The sequence below is a fragment of the Varroa destructor genome, unplaced genomic scaffold (assembly GCF_002443255.2).
Source record: "Varroa destructor unplaced genomic scaffold, Vdes_3.0 BEIS01000002.1, whole genome shotgun sequence".
In the NCBI taxonomy this organism is placed as follows: Eukaryota; Metazoa; Arthropoda; class Arachnida; order Mesostigmata; family Varroidae; genus Varroa; species Varroa destructor.
Genome location: NW_019211455.1, coordinates 45,152,931 through 45,166,409, shown reverse-complemented (window position 1 = coordinate 45,166,409; position 13,479 = coordinate 45,152,931). Strand labels below are relative to the sequence as shown.

The following is a 13,479-nucleotide window of genomic DNA, read 5'->3' as shown; positions in this document are numbered from 1 at the left end:
CCGTGCCTGCATAGCACTAGAAAGTCTTCAACATTGCGTGGTAGAAAGCAATGACTGAATCACACACAAACGCTGCAAACGCTATGACATTTCTTGCTTTATCATTACATTGAACGAAAGAGCGGATTATTTCTAAGCGGTAGCCAACAAACAGTCACACGCCGGTCAGGTGGGTGCATACGTTGTCATAAATCCTGCCGCATTTTCAATATACATTTATTATGTCTCCTGGTCACTGGCCACTTTAATGTTAAAGCGTTGGTACGCGACCTGCCTGAGAAGACCTGGAGCACCCATTAGAGTAAATAGCCTCTAAAATGGAAGCGAAATGGGCGTTGCTAGAACGTAGATTATTAGAGGAACAAAGAGATCGTCACAATAGATTTATTCGAGAGTTTAAATCGATGCCCCTTTAGTAGTCGAGGGCATTGCCATATGTTCAGTCTATACGATGCAATTTTAAGATGTGTAATTGTTTTCGTGCAACTCGAAGTTGTGTACATGCATGTATCGCTAGTTGACATCGTTTGTTTAAGTGGCAGGCGATTCTTAAGCGCGTAGATGATAATATCTTTTTCACGAGTGGTGGCATAGTTATTGCAGGTGCTCTGACAATTTTTCTATATTACTGTAGAAGTATCCATTAACATCATAAATTGTCTGTTATTTGCAAGAGGCTTGGCTCTAACATGTCCGCGTGCTCTGAAGGTGATAAGTGTAGCGAGCTATGGCGAATGATAAAGGTGGAGTGGAGGATGCAATTGATATCTTGGTTGTGGTCCCGTGACGTCTCGCATCTTTACGGTGGCCCGTCGAGGTGGGGTTTGCTGCTGGGGCGAGTCGGGGGGAAGCTAAACGAAGGACAAGAGGCGACTTGAGAAACACTGGCGAGCATTCGTGTCATTATATATGTATATATACATGATAACAAGTATATATACATAACCTTTGATGTGCTTGGCAAATATGGAGCTCCACGTGTACACAAAACATTAGAAAAACCATTGGAATGAGCGTTGGCTGAATTGCAGAAATTAATTTCTTTCTGCCCCAAATTAAATTCGTGATTGACGCCAATTTTCTGTGCAGGACAAATGCACAGTAAAAATAAAGCTTATATGACATCGTATTAATGTATAACACAATACAGACGCGCATCCGTGATACCTACTAATTCAATTTAAATATACACTTCAAAATTCAATAACCAACGCAATGAATTAGTGCCTTAAACACTTTATCTTGTGTTTTCAAATACTGATTACAATTAAACTGTTTTTGTTCGACCGTTCGTTCCGTCTCGTGTCTATTTGCGCTCTTAGAGATTTCATGATAGCGTAGCTATAATATTGTACGCGCATACTTTTTCAATTGACCGCTATTTTGTTTTTGAAAGAGCTGAGTAGCTCTTTCATTGTGGCGCTTTAGAAAGATACACAGCTTTAGCAACTGGACGTTTTAAAAAAACGTATTTGGTTCATTTCCTACGGAAGCTGTTAGAATGATCGGGCCTTGCTTGTGCTTGCATGATTTCCGTTTGGCGCCGTCGGCAGCACCGACTCGAAAGCCCTGCATCATGAGACGCAAGGTAGGGGAGCGCGGCTTGGAAGATGTTGATCAGTAACGTTTTTATGGGAAATGGCAAGATAGACAGGGAATAGGTTACGTTCGGGTGTATGCCTGTAAGTAATCATAATAGTAAAAGGACAAAGAGCTTTAGGGAGGACAACCGGCGCAGCCATGTCCCTTTCATTCTCAGCTAATGAAACTGGACGTGACTGTGACGGAAACTTGTATGATGCATAAATACGTTGTGTGTTAAAACTGCAGCACTGAATGACGTTCAAATGTTTGTGTGGTCGTACAGATGTCCCAAGAAATGAGCTCCTTTATGTGCAATCCTTTAGACCAATCGAAACTGTAATATATATCAAACAGACAATCGAATCAGACACATACGTAAACTGTATATTTATACACATTATTTTCTTATGTTGGTATGAGGTTCTGCCAAGATCACAGTGATATTAACAGTGTTTGTTTGCTTTCTCTGAATTCTAGGTGTGTTGTGTGAGCCGAACCTATTCGGATATCGGCCATCTCAGTAAGTACTGGGCTCGTCTCCACCAGCGGAGACGTTAGAACTTGTGCCGCTGATATGGGACGGCCAGATGAGGTTGTATGCGATAACAGCGTCAAGTGGCGACTTTCAAGCGATCGGTCCTTTGGGTTGCCAAAGAGCAACGGGAGCCCCATAGTCATAACTAGCTCCACGACGACGAGAACGCCCGTTTCTGTTCGCCTACCACTGGCGGCGAATGACAGCCGTAATCAAGATGAAAGCCTGATGAGTATGAACTGTTTAACAGGCGCCGGCGCCATCGGAGGCAGTGTGTGCGATAACTTTACGCCGGACCGTTTCGTTGCCCGTCTCGCATGGCCTGTTTACGATAGGCCCACCGCCTCCGCACAGAGTAGGCCCTTAGGACCGGTGCGCGCCCTAGGATCTGGCACGCACGTGAACAGGCGCCGCTGTTTGCAGCGCCTCAACCTCAGTACTAAGGCCCATGTCAACAACAGCACAATTGTCACGTCACCAACAACGAACCAACAGCAACACAATGACATCGCTCACCGTGTGGGAGGGTCAGCAACAACTATAATAGCTGTTTTTAAAAAGCGTTGCAGCAGTGATCATGACGAGTCGCGTCTTCGCCTTCGGCAGCGTCAGTTCGAAGCGAATGAAGCCTCGTGGAGAACAGGAGGATGGCGAGAATTGCAACAAGCAGGCCAAGAAGGACACAAGGACAAGGATGTCGAGGAATTTCAGGAAGAGAAAATAGAAAAGGTACAGTTACAGCAGCCCCTTCAAACGTATTTTGACCAACTAACCGCAGAAGAAAAGCGGGTTGAGCTCCTGTCACGGCTTAGGGCAGGCACCACGCTGGCTGACGAAGTTGGCCAACAGAAGAGCCCTGACGAGGTATCTGGTCTCCGTAGTGATCTTAGATGCGGCAGCCTGCGACCGGACTCGGCAGCAATTACTGCAGGTGCTCGCCGAAATGACAGCAGCTGTTCACCAAACGAAAACATTGACCCGACTGGGTCAACTTGGAAGAAAATAGATGGTACTCGGAGGGAGGCTGCTGTTAATGCTGGCCACCAAATTATCGGCAGAGGTCCCAATTGCCAGTTGTCGCCATCGCTGCAATTCACCATGTCGAGAAAGAGGAGTTGGCGATTACCCAGCCTTCTGCTGCTGCCCCTGCTAGTCATGCTATCGACGTATGACCTGCCAGGGGCGGAAGGCGCCCCTAAGAAGCATAGTCACGAGAAGATCAAATACATCTCGTTCACAGATCCGACAACCGAGCGATTTATCCACCAGACGATGTATGATCACACGGGCAATATCTACGTCGGCGCGGTCAACAAGATCTACCAACTAGACGAGAACCTAGAACTGCAAAGTGTGGCGCAAATGGGCCCACAGGGCGACGATCCGTGGTGCCCCGTCACGAGACAGTGTCCGACCATTCAAAAAAAACCGCTCGACTACTACAACAAGGTGCTCGTAATCGACTATGTGAACTCGCGGCTGATTTCATGCGGTTCTCTATTTCAGGGCGTCTGCTCTGTTCATCGTCTGGACAATGTGGCCGATTTTCGCTCTCCGGCCCACGAGTCCGTCGTGGCCAACAACGCGACCGCGTCGACTGTCGGTTTTATCGGAAAAGGTCCCAACAACCAGCGGGTTTTGTATGTCGGTGTTTCATACACGAATAATGGCCCTTATCGGTCCGATGTGCCGGCTGTCTCTAGCCGAAGCCTGGACCTTAACAACAACACGTTCAATATCGCCGTTACCGGAGTATCGACCGGGACGCGCGTAAGCGTCAATTCGTTGGCGCGCGAATTCTTCCCCATTCACTATGTGTTCGGATTCACGTCGAAAGATTTTTCGTACTTGCTTACGGTTCAGAAGAAGGAAACGGATCGGCCTTATCCTTACATCTCGAAGCTGGTGCGCGTTTGTCAACGCGACGTGCATTATTACTCCTACACGGAGGTGGCGCTTGTCTGTCGCACACCAGAGGGCACGGACTACAATCTGGCTCAGGCTGCCTACGTAGGTAAACCGGGCTCAGAGCTGGCCGTGAGCCTCGGCATCAGCGCTCAGGACGACGTGCTGTTCGTGGTCTTCGCCAAATCGGCCGATGAAAGCGATGACTCCCACAACAAGCCGACCCGCAAGAGCGCTCTGTGCGTGTATGCCCTAAGCGCCGTGCACCGAAAATTCACACAGAACATCCACCACTGCTTCAATGGCCATGGACAACGAGGACTCGATTTCATCAACCCATCGCAGCCTTGTCAACTAACGGTAAGTTACAAATTTGCAGGCTCACAAATGCACAGGACAGTACGTAGACGACGCGGTATATATACGAGACAGCAGAACGGAGTCAGGGTAGATAGCCAGTGGGTTAAAAATTATTTGGTTTATTGTTGTTGTTGCGAAAAATTAAATGTGTGGCGCTTGGTATTCATTCCGTTGAACGGTAAAAGCAGGGTATAAAAAACTGAATGTTATCCTTATCGTAATCATAACCTTGTAGTTGTTCCCAAACCATTGTGCGCCTTTGGTGACATTCTAGTGGACCGCGTGTATTTGTAAGCGATAGAATCGCGTCATGTATATCGGTTTTACCGACGACTCTTTTGTACATACTGGCGTTTTCTGTGTATAACAAGCTGCAATGGCACGAAGGCTCGATTTCATCTTTCTCGACCCAAATAGAGTAATCACTTGTCTGGTTGAATTTCAATGTAAAACTCCAATTCAATATCCTCTTAGATTGCTAGCAAGTCCACAAAAGATCTCTCGATTCCCAGCTAGAAATATTGACGGGTTCAGACATAGGGCTCCAGCCATCCGGACAACTCGTGTTCCTTTGTTGTCTCGCAATATCTTGCTTCCTATGCCTGCCGCGAGCTGTTACGGCTGTTGTCGAACCCAGCAACTACGATAGCTGTAGTTACTATAGAGGCAGCAAAAGGCTTTTCGTGGTTGCGTGAAAAGAGCCTCTAGCCCAGTTTAGCTCCGTCTTCATCCAGCCCAGGGAATGCTACCTTACATTTAGAAGTGGTGGGGTGGAAAATGGCTGTCTAGGCTGCCCGTAAGATCTGCGGCAAAGCCTGAATCTGTGGAAGCAGCACGCGCGAACAGTATATTAGGTGAAGGGCCCGGCCGCAGTAGAGGGAGCCGGAGATTCTTGCTCGGTTCATGCAAGCCCTTTTGTTCGTGGTAAGTGCTTTCTTGCTGACAAAGTACACGAAAGCCCTTTGCCCTCGATCTAAAATGGCGAGCAGTTGGTATGACTACCACTACTACTAAGGGGTGCTTCAACGAACCCGCTGACGTGATGCAAACAACGTCAACGGGAGAGGGATAGTACGGTACGCATGCTCTGGTCGGGTGTCCAACCCCGCTGTAGTAGCTCAGTTAAGGGAGGTTAAGACGAAGAAACGACAATTCGTTATGTAAAGAGCCCTGCTTAAGGGCGAGCAAGTTGGGGTGTAAGGACTTGCTGCGGCGAATGTCGAACTTGAAAGGGCTCAATCCGTTTTCGGAATGCGATTGCCGGGAAGCCGGAGTAAAGGCGCTGAGCAACAATCTGTAATTTTACACGCGGACAGTTCGCCGTACGCGACTGAGTGTTTGGTAGGGTCGAGTGCCCACGAACTAGTTCGTGGGTGCAGGCCGACACGTGTTAGGCAAAGGAAGGATCCTCCTACAGTCCGCTGTATGCCACAAAGCAGCGGAAGCGTCCCCAACGTAGAAAGGCAGATAAGCCGTTGCAGGAAGTGAGAAAAGAGGGAACTAGGCTTCGCGAAACCTTTCTGCTAACGAAACTTTCGTAACAACAAATCGGCAGCAAAAGTAAAGTGGGCTGGCAATCTACGCCTCAAGTAAGCGAAGTAAAGCCGTAGCTTAAAAACCAAAAACCTCTGTGTTTTGTTGAAACTTGTGTGCGTTTCTCGGTCGACGAACATGACCATCGTCTCTATTGCTTGTGTTAATGTTGGTAGCTAATGCTAAATAGGGTGGATCCTTATTCGTAGGAAGCAGGGGGCGATGCGCAAGCCTATCGAACGTGTGAAAGCGCACATAAATTCTTATAGAGATGAATAAGTCAATAAAGATCGTTCTGAAAGAGAAAACCCTGAATGCCGACAAGGCAAGATGGTTGGTTGGTGCACACCTCGATATCATAAAACTTCCTGCACGTGAAATGTCTTGTAGTGGATATATGTTATATAATATTTTCCTTAGTGACACTTAGTATGACAATCGCAATTAAATTACTAGCTAAAACTAGTCATATAGTCTAGCTTTCTCATACAACTGAATGCAAGCATCTACCACCAGCATGTCCAATGTAAGAATCTTAAACCGGCTCACAATGATGTCTGATATATAACCATGGCTTTATTGATGGTCATAAGCAGTTGGCCATGTTTCAATCTTGTCTTTTTTCCGTTCGTACGTGAACACCACTTCGCAGTCTACCAGCACGCAGCCATTACCCGGTAGCGGACGTAGTCTGCGAACTCGGCTCGTCCCTCCTGATTTCGATAGTCGCTTACCATCATGTATATATATACATATATATATATATATATATATAATGTTGCCACCATTTGCTTTATGAACGTTATGTGCAATACCAGTGAGTTCGAGCTGAGATACTCTCTATTTGATCCATGGAATCTGTTTCGTCAAAGTAGATAGTTCGCTATCGACAACCAGCTAACTCCTAGATAGCAAAAGCGCTAGCATAATCTCTCTTAACACGGTAGAACTTACTCTAAATTTGTTAGAATGACCCAGCATCTTTAAACATGATCAGGTATATCGCAAATTGCTGCTTCTCAATTCCACCGTAAACAGGAAAACCAGTATCAAACTAGCACGTAGTAAACCTATGGTTTTCGTGGATCCGACAAACAACTGTTAGTCATCCGGCCAACTGCCAAAGTTATCAGTAGCTGTAGAAACTGAACGATATGGCAGTATAACACGATGGCTAGCTACGGGGACATCCGTTTTAGAAAGACGGATGTATATTCATTGTGGCGGTAAGTCTGTTCCGGACAGCCTTACAGTTTGCCCAAGTCAGAGCGGAGAAGGCAGAGAACAAGGTTCAGAACTGAGGAGCATCGGAAGAAGGCAAGTCAGAAGAGTGGAAGGGTTTTACGCAGAGGGTGTGGCTCAGGGAGTCTTACCAGGTTTTTCGTGAATGCACTACAGCTGAGGCAACTAACTGGGTAGACTTACCTCGCGGACGACACGAAATGATGCCCTGTAATACGGCATTCGTTGGCATCGTCCGTCGCTGGCGATAGCCCATAGAAAGCCGTCAGAACAACAAAGATTTGAGCCGAAAGGTGGGATAGGTGCTGCCCGCTGGGAACAGCAAAAAGCCACCGAGCGACTGACGGTAACAGCTGTTACGACCACTACGGTCGCTGGCGAAGCTGCTGCCGTTTGCAGTCGAAAAAAGGTGCGATATGACAGACGCAGTCAGCCGAGAGGATTTCGGTGATGGATCAACAAGCATGGTCGGACGGGTGGTCGGTGCAAGCGGAAAAGAAGCGCTCCTCTTTCTGTTTTGCGTCGGTAACGGGTCGGCTGAAGTACAGTACGCTTTTTTATTTCCTCTCCGGCGGAATGACGAGCTGCCAGCTACGGTTATCTGCTTAGCTCTATGCGCTATAACTAGATCTGCTATAGCTTAAACGCCCGTATATGAGAAAACACACGACATGACCAATCGGAACTAAGGTGAAGTAAGCAAGACCGGAGGGTGCTAGAAGCAACGATCAACCACCAAACCACTAGCAGATCAGCCGAATGGAGACCAGTCTGGAACCGGCCAACCTGGACAAGATTGCCTGGGCTTAGTCGAGGTATATAGCCCTGTAAAGTTAGAGTGACAGACTGTGCAAAATGCGTAAATATGGAAATGTAGAAACGGCCGCTCGATATTACCTTTTGCTGCTGCAAATAGTATGCATGGCCAAGCGGCACTGATCAGACTGTGCAGTGTCTGAAGATAACGACAAAAAAAGTTGTCGCGGCCATCTTATTCGATGCTGCGCTTGTCATTAAGGGTCATTTCCTGGTAGGATGCATTTGATGACTACCTGCGCAATTGCCGAATACGGTTGGCATGTAAAGATTCATGCTAGAGCTGACGTTCAATTCATTTGAAACCGATTCAAAGTACTGATAGTGAATGTAAAAGGCAGTTTGTCTCTAAAAAATGTAAAAGGCAGCTTATCTCTACATCTTTGTTGTTTATCTATACACGCTTATGTTAGACTGAGCTTTGAATTGGTAGCGTTACTTTCCAAGTCCATTCTATACGTATAGTATAATTCAGCTAAAAGTATTAAAAGCATATTTTCATTGACTTAAATGAAAAGTTTTCTTCTGCTGCTTGTTCTACGTTTGTTGAGAAAAACTTCATTATCGACAGAAAGTACTAGTGCCGCTGACGGCGGCGATGTCACGAAAACTTGTCGGAACCGTCGATCCCGTCCAAAAGGGTCGATTCATGTGCACGGCGGCATTTCAGTGCTCAAGTAGTGGAATAGTAATGAGCTTTGCATTTCTGTTTGTCCTGCTGCCACATATTATATCTGCTAGCAATTGGCCATCTAGGCACTTAAAATGCGCAGTTTTTTGTCCGTGCAGTCGATGCGTGCCTGCACGTTTTCTGCTTCGTGCCGGAGGCAGTTGTTTATATGCTGATTTTTTGATCGTTAATTCTTCATTTGCGGCCACATTCCTGGCCTTCGCCTCGATTAGCAAGCGTACTTTGGCAGCGACTTCGAGGGAACAAGGCTGGACGTTATCTGAATCACCGTTATGAGTCTGGTTGAGTGTCTGCGGTTGTTAGGTTCATGCCGTTAGGTAGCACCAGCGGTATAGTGCGACCATGGTCTTTCTTAACCTGGAAAAAATGGCTCGTTACCGATGCTTTCACTTCGACAATGTTTACCACTATGGACGCCGCTGATTGTAGGATGTACGTCTTGTGGAAAGACGCAGCCCGACGCTGTCGTTTATATAGCGGTTTGATAATGGCTCTTAGTTCGCGCGGATTTCACAGTTTGCTTTACGTCACAACCGAAACCATTACTGGTACAGTGGCTTCACGCTACCAATTTACATTTTACCATCACATTTAGCTGCTCTCACTTGGATATTTTGATACAATGAGACGAACAGCCAATGACTGCTAGAATCTATGTCTGCTGCCTGTGCGATCGAGCCAAATTGTCATCGGTACAAATAGTCACACGCTGTTGTGGCGATGTGGGCAGTGCGGATAATGATTAGGATACGATAAAGGCAGACGATGACTACAAATGGAAGCTGTTGATGGTGGCAGTCGCTGACGCCACCAACCCATCAAAATGTTCACGCTGATAACTACCTGCCAGCAAACTCTTTGTACCTAATTCTCTTTTGTTGACCGAACCACTGGTTCCAGCGGTTGCCTGACGGGCCTATGAGGCGCGGTAACTCGATTGACGTCTGCCTGACAGACGCCCCTGCCTCTGCTACTGGGCCAGTTGATGTAACATCGGTTACGTAATGCCCGGTGGAAGTGGTCGCCGAATTGGCATTATATATGACGACGGCAACAGTTTTCAACGGAGTGGATTCAGATAAGCAAAGTGTGAAACCCTTATCGATAGCTTACCAGCTAGTGGTGGCATCGGTCAGCAGTGCTAATGGAATTGCCTTCGGTATGTAGATATGATAAATACCAATAGGATAATGAATTTCAACAAATTATGGCTCATAATTATCTTATATTTTCGCTTCGTCAGCTATACAGTGGGCGCAGATTCATCGTAACTTATTACTTAAGTGAAATTATTTTCCAGAAAAAAAGAAAAAAGAAATTATATGCGAGCTAATTCCGAAGTTCTAATTTAGGTTGTTTCATAGCCCCGTGACAACGTAAACGCTTTGTAAGTTAATGGGCCAATGCAGTAAACGATACATTGTATACGACAAGACCCACACGAAAAGTCTAGCTTCCTTTAATGGACTGTCTACAAACACATTATCAAAATGAAGGTGAAACAGTTAGACGATGCGAAAACATTTGCCGTTACGTTTTTTTTTACGTTATTAAAGTTGAACTGAATAGAAATGTCACGTTGGAGTTTAGGGTACGTAGTTTTTTTCACTACCACGTTCTAGAATATTAAAATGTTGCGAAGGGCACTATTTAGCGAGAGAATTATAGAAAAGGTAGACAGGATGATCTGTTTTCGATATCCCCTAGGCGAACAACAAGACTATCGAACGAGAAATGACTCACGAGTCAGGCTCACAGTAGCCTAACAATGCTGACTTGTTTGCAACCGTCACTATTCTCGCTTGTTCCACATATCCCTAGCCGGTTTACGCGAACGAACACTGGCAAGTGTAGCGCAATCTACACTCAACATTTACTTAACACTTCTACTATTATCCAACGTATCGGGAAAACAGAAATACTTAGGTATGGCTGCCTGTTGCCAATGGTGTTGTTAAGCTCACAGCGACTCGATTACCGCAAGTTAGATCTTTCTGCCGAAGACAGCTAACGTCGCTGCTATTGCCGCCGAAGTTCGAATAAAAAGCAGACTGTCTGCCATCCGACTACCGAAACTGAAACAGAGAACATTTGGGTAGAGCAAAATGAGAACAGATCTGTCAGAGAAATAGCCGCCGTATTAGTTGTACGTTAGGTTGGCATTTAACTTCTGGCAGAGAGGCAATATTGATGATGATGATCTATGCCTTTCGTGTCCACCATTTGCTGATACTGTATTTCGGCTGAGCCGTAGATTGCAGCGACAGGAACAGGCAATTGAAATTATGGTAAGTGCAGCTCTGGAGCACGTCGGAGACACGCACACGGCGTCACTTCTTGACTTGAAAAGAGGATACCAGATGCAAAAAACGTGTGAGATTGGAGACGGCACCAGAGTCGAATCGGGAACGAATATACTGATGAGATTTTAATATATCTGGAGATATTTCAGTAGCAAACGAAATAAGAAAATAAGGTATTATCGATGGATGACAACAGGCTGACAATCAATGCTTCTTGTTTTAACAAGACATCTGTGAGAACCATAGAAAGTCTCTTTGGAGCGTAATCTCATAATTGGTTAAGAGATGATGTGTCATAACGACGATCTTTGCAGCAACACACCTAAATCGGCCTGGGTAAACTAGAAGTTAGCATTTTTTTTAAGCTTTAAATTAAAAATCATTGCTGATGCTGATCTTTTCGTATCTTTTACTTGACCTTTATAGAATCCGTACTGATAGTTATATTACTTGTATTACCGCACAAGCTGTATGTATATAATTCTACTACTGACGATATTGTATGAAAAATATCTAAAGTGTCGAAGAGACACAGCAGGACGTAACAGTTAAATATTTCCAAAAGCATCCAGCAAACCAGGATATATAGAACAGTATTTCATCTTTTTCAGTGCTACTTCTATTAGTGAATAAAGTTAATTGTACCGTTAGCCGTTCGGGCGATCAGAAGCCGTTAGTTTAATTGCTTTTATAGAAGTCAAACAGCAGTACTAGCAGACCCACGGAGACTGCTACAACACAGACCCGATTATGGCGCGAAGGGGCCTCTACACGCACGATTCAATCTGGAGCCAGTGGCTGTCCGCGGTCGCATTCACTGTTAGCTAAATCTGGTGCTATAGCCAAGTTCGTTTACTTCATCTCGTTATTTTTTGTCGTCGTCGTCGTCGTCGTCGTCGCTGTTTACCGACCGTGTGTGATTGGATCTCTCTTCTTGTCCGTTGGGTTGGCATTTAACTTCTTACAGAATTTCGCGTACGTGGTTCGAGGTTATCGATGTCCGAACGTTGTTGTCCAAACGTCCAGACGTTGCTTATTTCGGCAGTTCCCCTAGGGCGGTTGTCACAATCATAGGAAAGGCCGCGGAGGCGGTAGCAGCGGCAGTAGTACCAGCATCAAAAAAAGAAACACTGTAGATTGCTCACCACTGTTGCTAGGCGGTGGATATTGTCAATTATTGTAGGAAGAAAATGGCGCTAGTAGACGGCGATGGCAAATCTGAGCTGCTCCGAGTATCGCTGCTCTGTCGGAATGCCACTGCCTGTTGTCATGGAAATTATCTACACTATATGGTACGGTTATCGGCGGGTGGAAGTGACGAACTGTGGATTGTACACCACCAGACTTAACAACATTTACGTCGCTATTATGACGTTTAGTTGAGCTGAGTCTTGTTATGGCGGAGGTACGACAGTATTCGACACGGCCAGATAGCTACCCCGGCAGTGCCTGATCTCGTGTTGTCGAGATGGTAGAGGCGATATATAATAGGCTGGTAAGCAAGATTAACTGAATACTCAACGCGAGGAATCGATTCTGCTTGACAGGCCCTGTGCTTGTCCTTTAAAAGTCGACCTGGAGAAATTGAGTTTCTCTCTCCGTTGTTTTGGCGTTTGTTCCCTTTTGTTGGTCAAGACTACTTCACGACCAAGCCATTTCCGTGTCATACCAGATATTTAGAAGTGATAGAATAAACAATCTAATGGGAACACTATAAATGGTTTTAAAGCCTGGCGATTTCAGAAAGAAGCAGCTCGTTGCTGGTAGTAAATCATTTAGCGACACTGGTTTACTCCTTTTTGAAATCCTAGCTTGTTTGTCATATATGCAGCTGCACGTGTATAGCTATAGAGGTTATACGTGTACACGGAGTTATTTGTACGAAAAATTTTTTTTGACCACAAAATTGAAGGCCAAGCTCTAATAACGATAATTATTAGACATGGCCGATTTTCTCTTAAGTCTGTATCAGCTGAATTCTTGATAACGTGATGCGTTTTGCTCTACGGCAACAAAGCTGCTCTAGATCGTTTTTGAGAATAACGTGATTGATAATCTGTAACGGTAGACATCTAAGCATTTACACAGAGTTCACGTAACATCGGTGCGCGGCCGGCAGAGGTTCATATAATCGCATCAGAAATTATTTGGGCGTTTAGACGACAGAACTGTGTTCCCAGGAGCAATCCATCTGGATCCTGTGACGATCGACGTGCGCCAGATACGCCGTTCACGCATTTGCCAAGACAGCGGAAGAGTTTCGTAGCAAAGCAAAGCTACGATAATCTTCAATATTGCTAGGCGCTGCTTGGCCTTCTTCTGATTCCACGGGTTTCTCCGTCTCGTTTCTATCAACCGTTTCCGGCCGTTTTTGTTCGTGGAAAACTCCACCGTCTTAGTGGTATCGTGGCCACTGGAAGTCCCGGTCGACCTCTGCTATTGCCAGCCAGTCTCTCGGCTACCTATTAACGATTTCTCCGAGCCAATGGTGTTCCCTTGAACTGTCGTAT

At 45.7% G+C, this 13,479-nt stretch overlaps 1 protein-coding gene across 4 annotated transcripts in view; it reads left to right on the top strand.

Annotated features, from left to right (window-relative positions):
* Positions 1-13,479, top strand: part of PlexA (plexin A) — a 208,683-nt gene that overhangs the window by 37,112 nt on the left and 158,092 nt on the right. For all 4 annotated transcript variants that reach the window (XM_086979996.1, XM_086979995.1, XM_022795233.2 and 1 more), the window contains exon 2: positions 2,062-4,384. In XM_086979996.1, coding sequence (XP_086836122.1) covers positions 2,159-4,384 — 2,226 coding nt within the window. In that variant the 5' untranslated portion in view covers positions 2,062-2,158. The remainder of the gene's footprint in view (positions 1-2,061; positions 4,385-13,479) is intronic.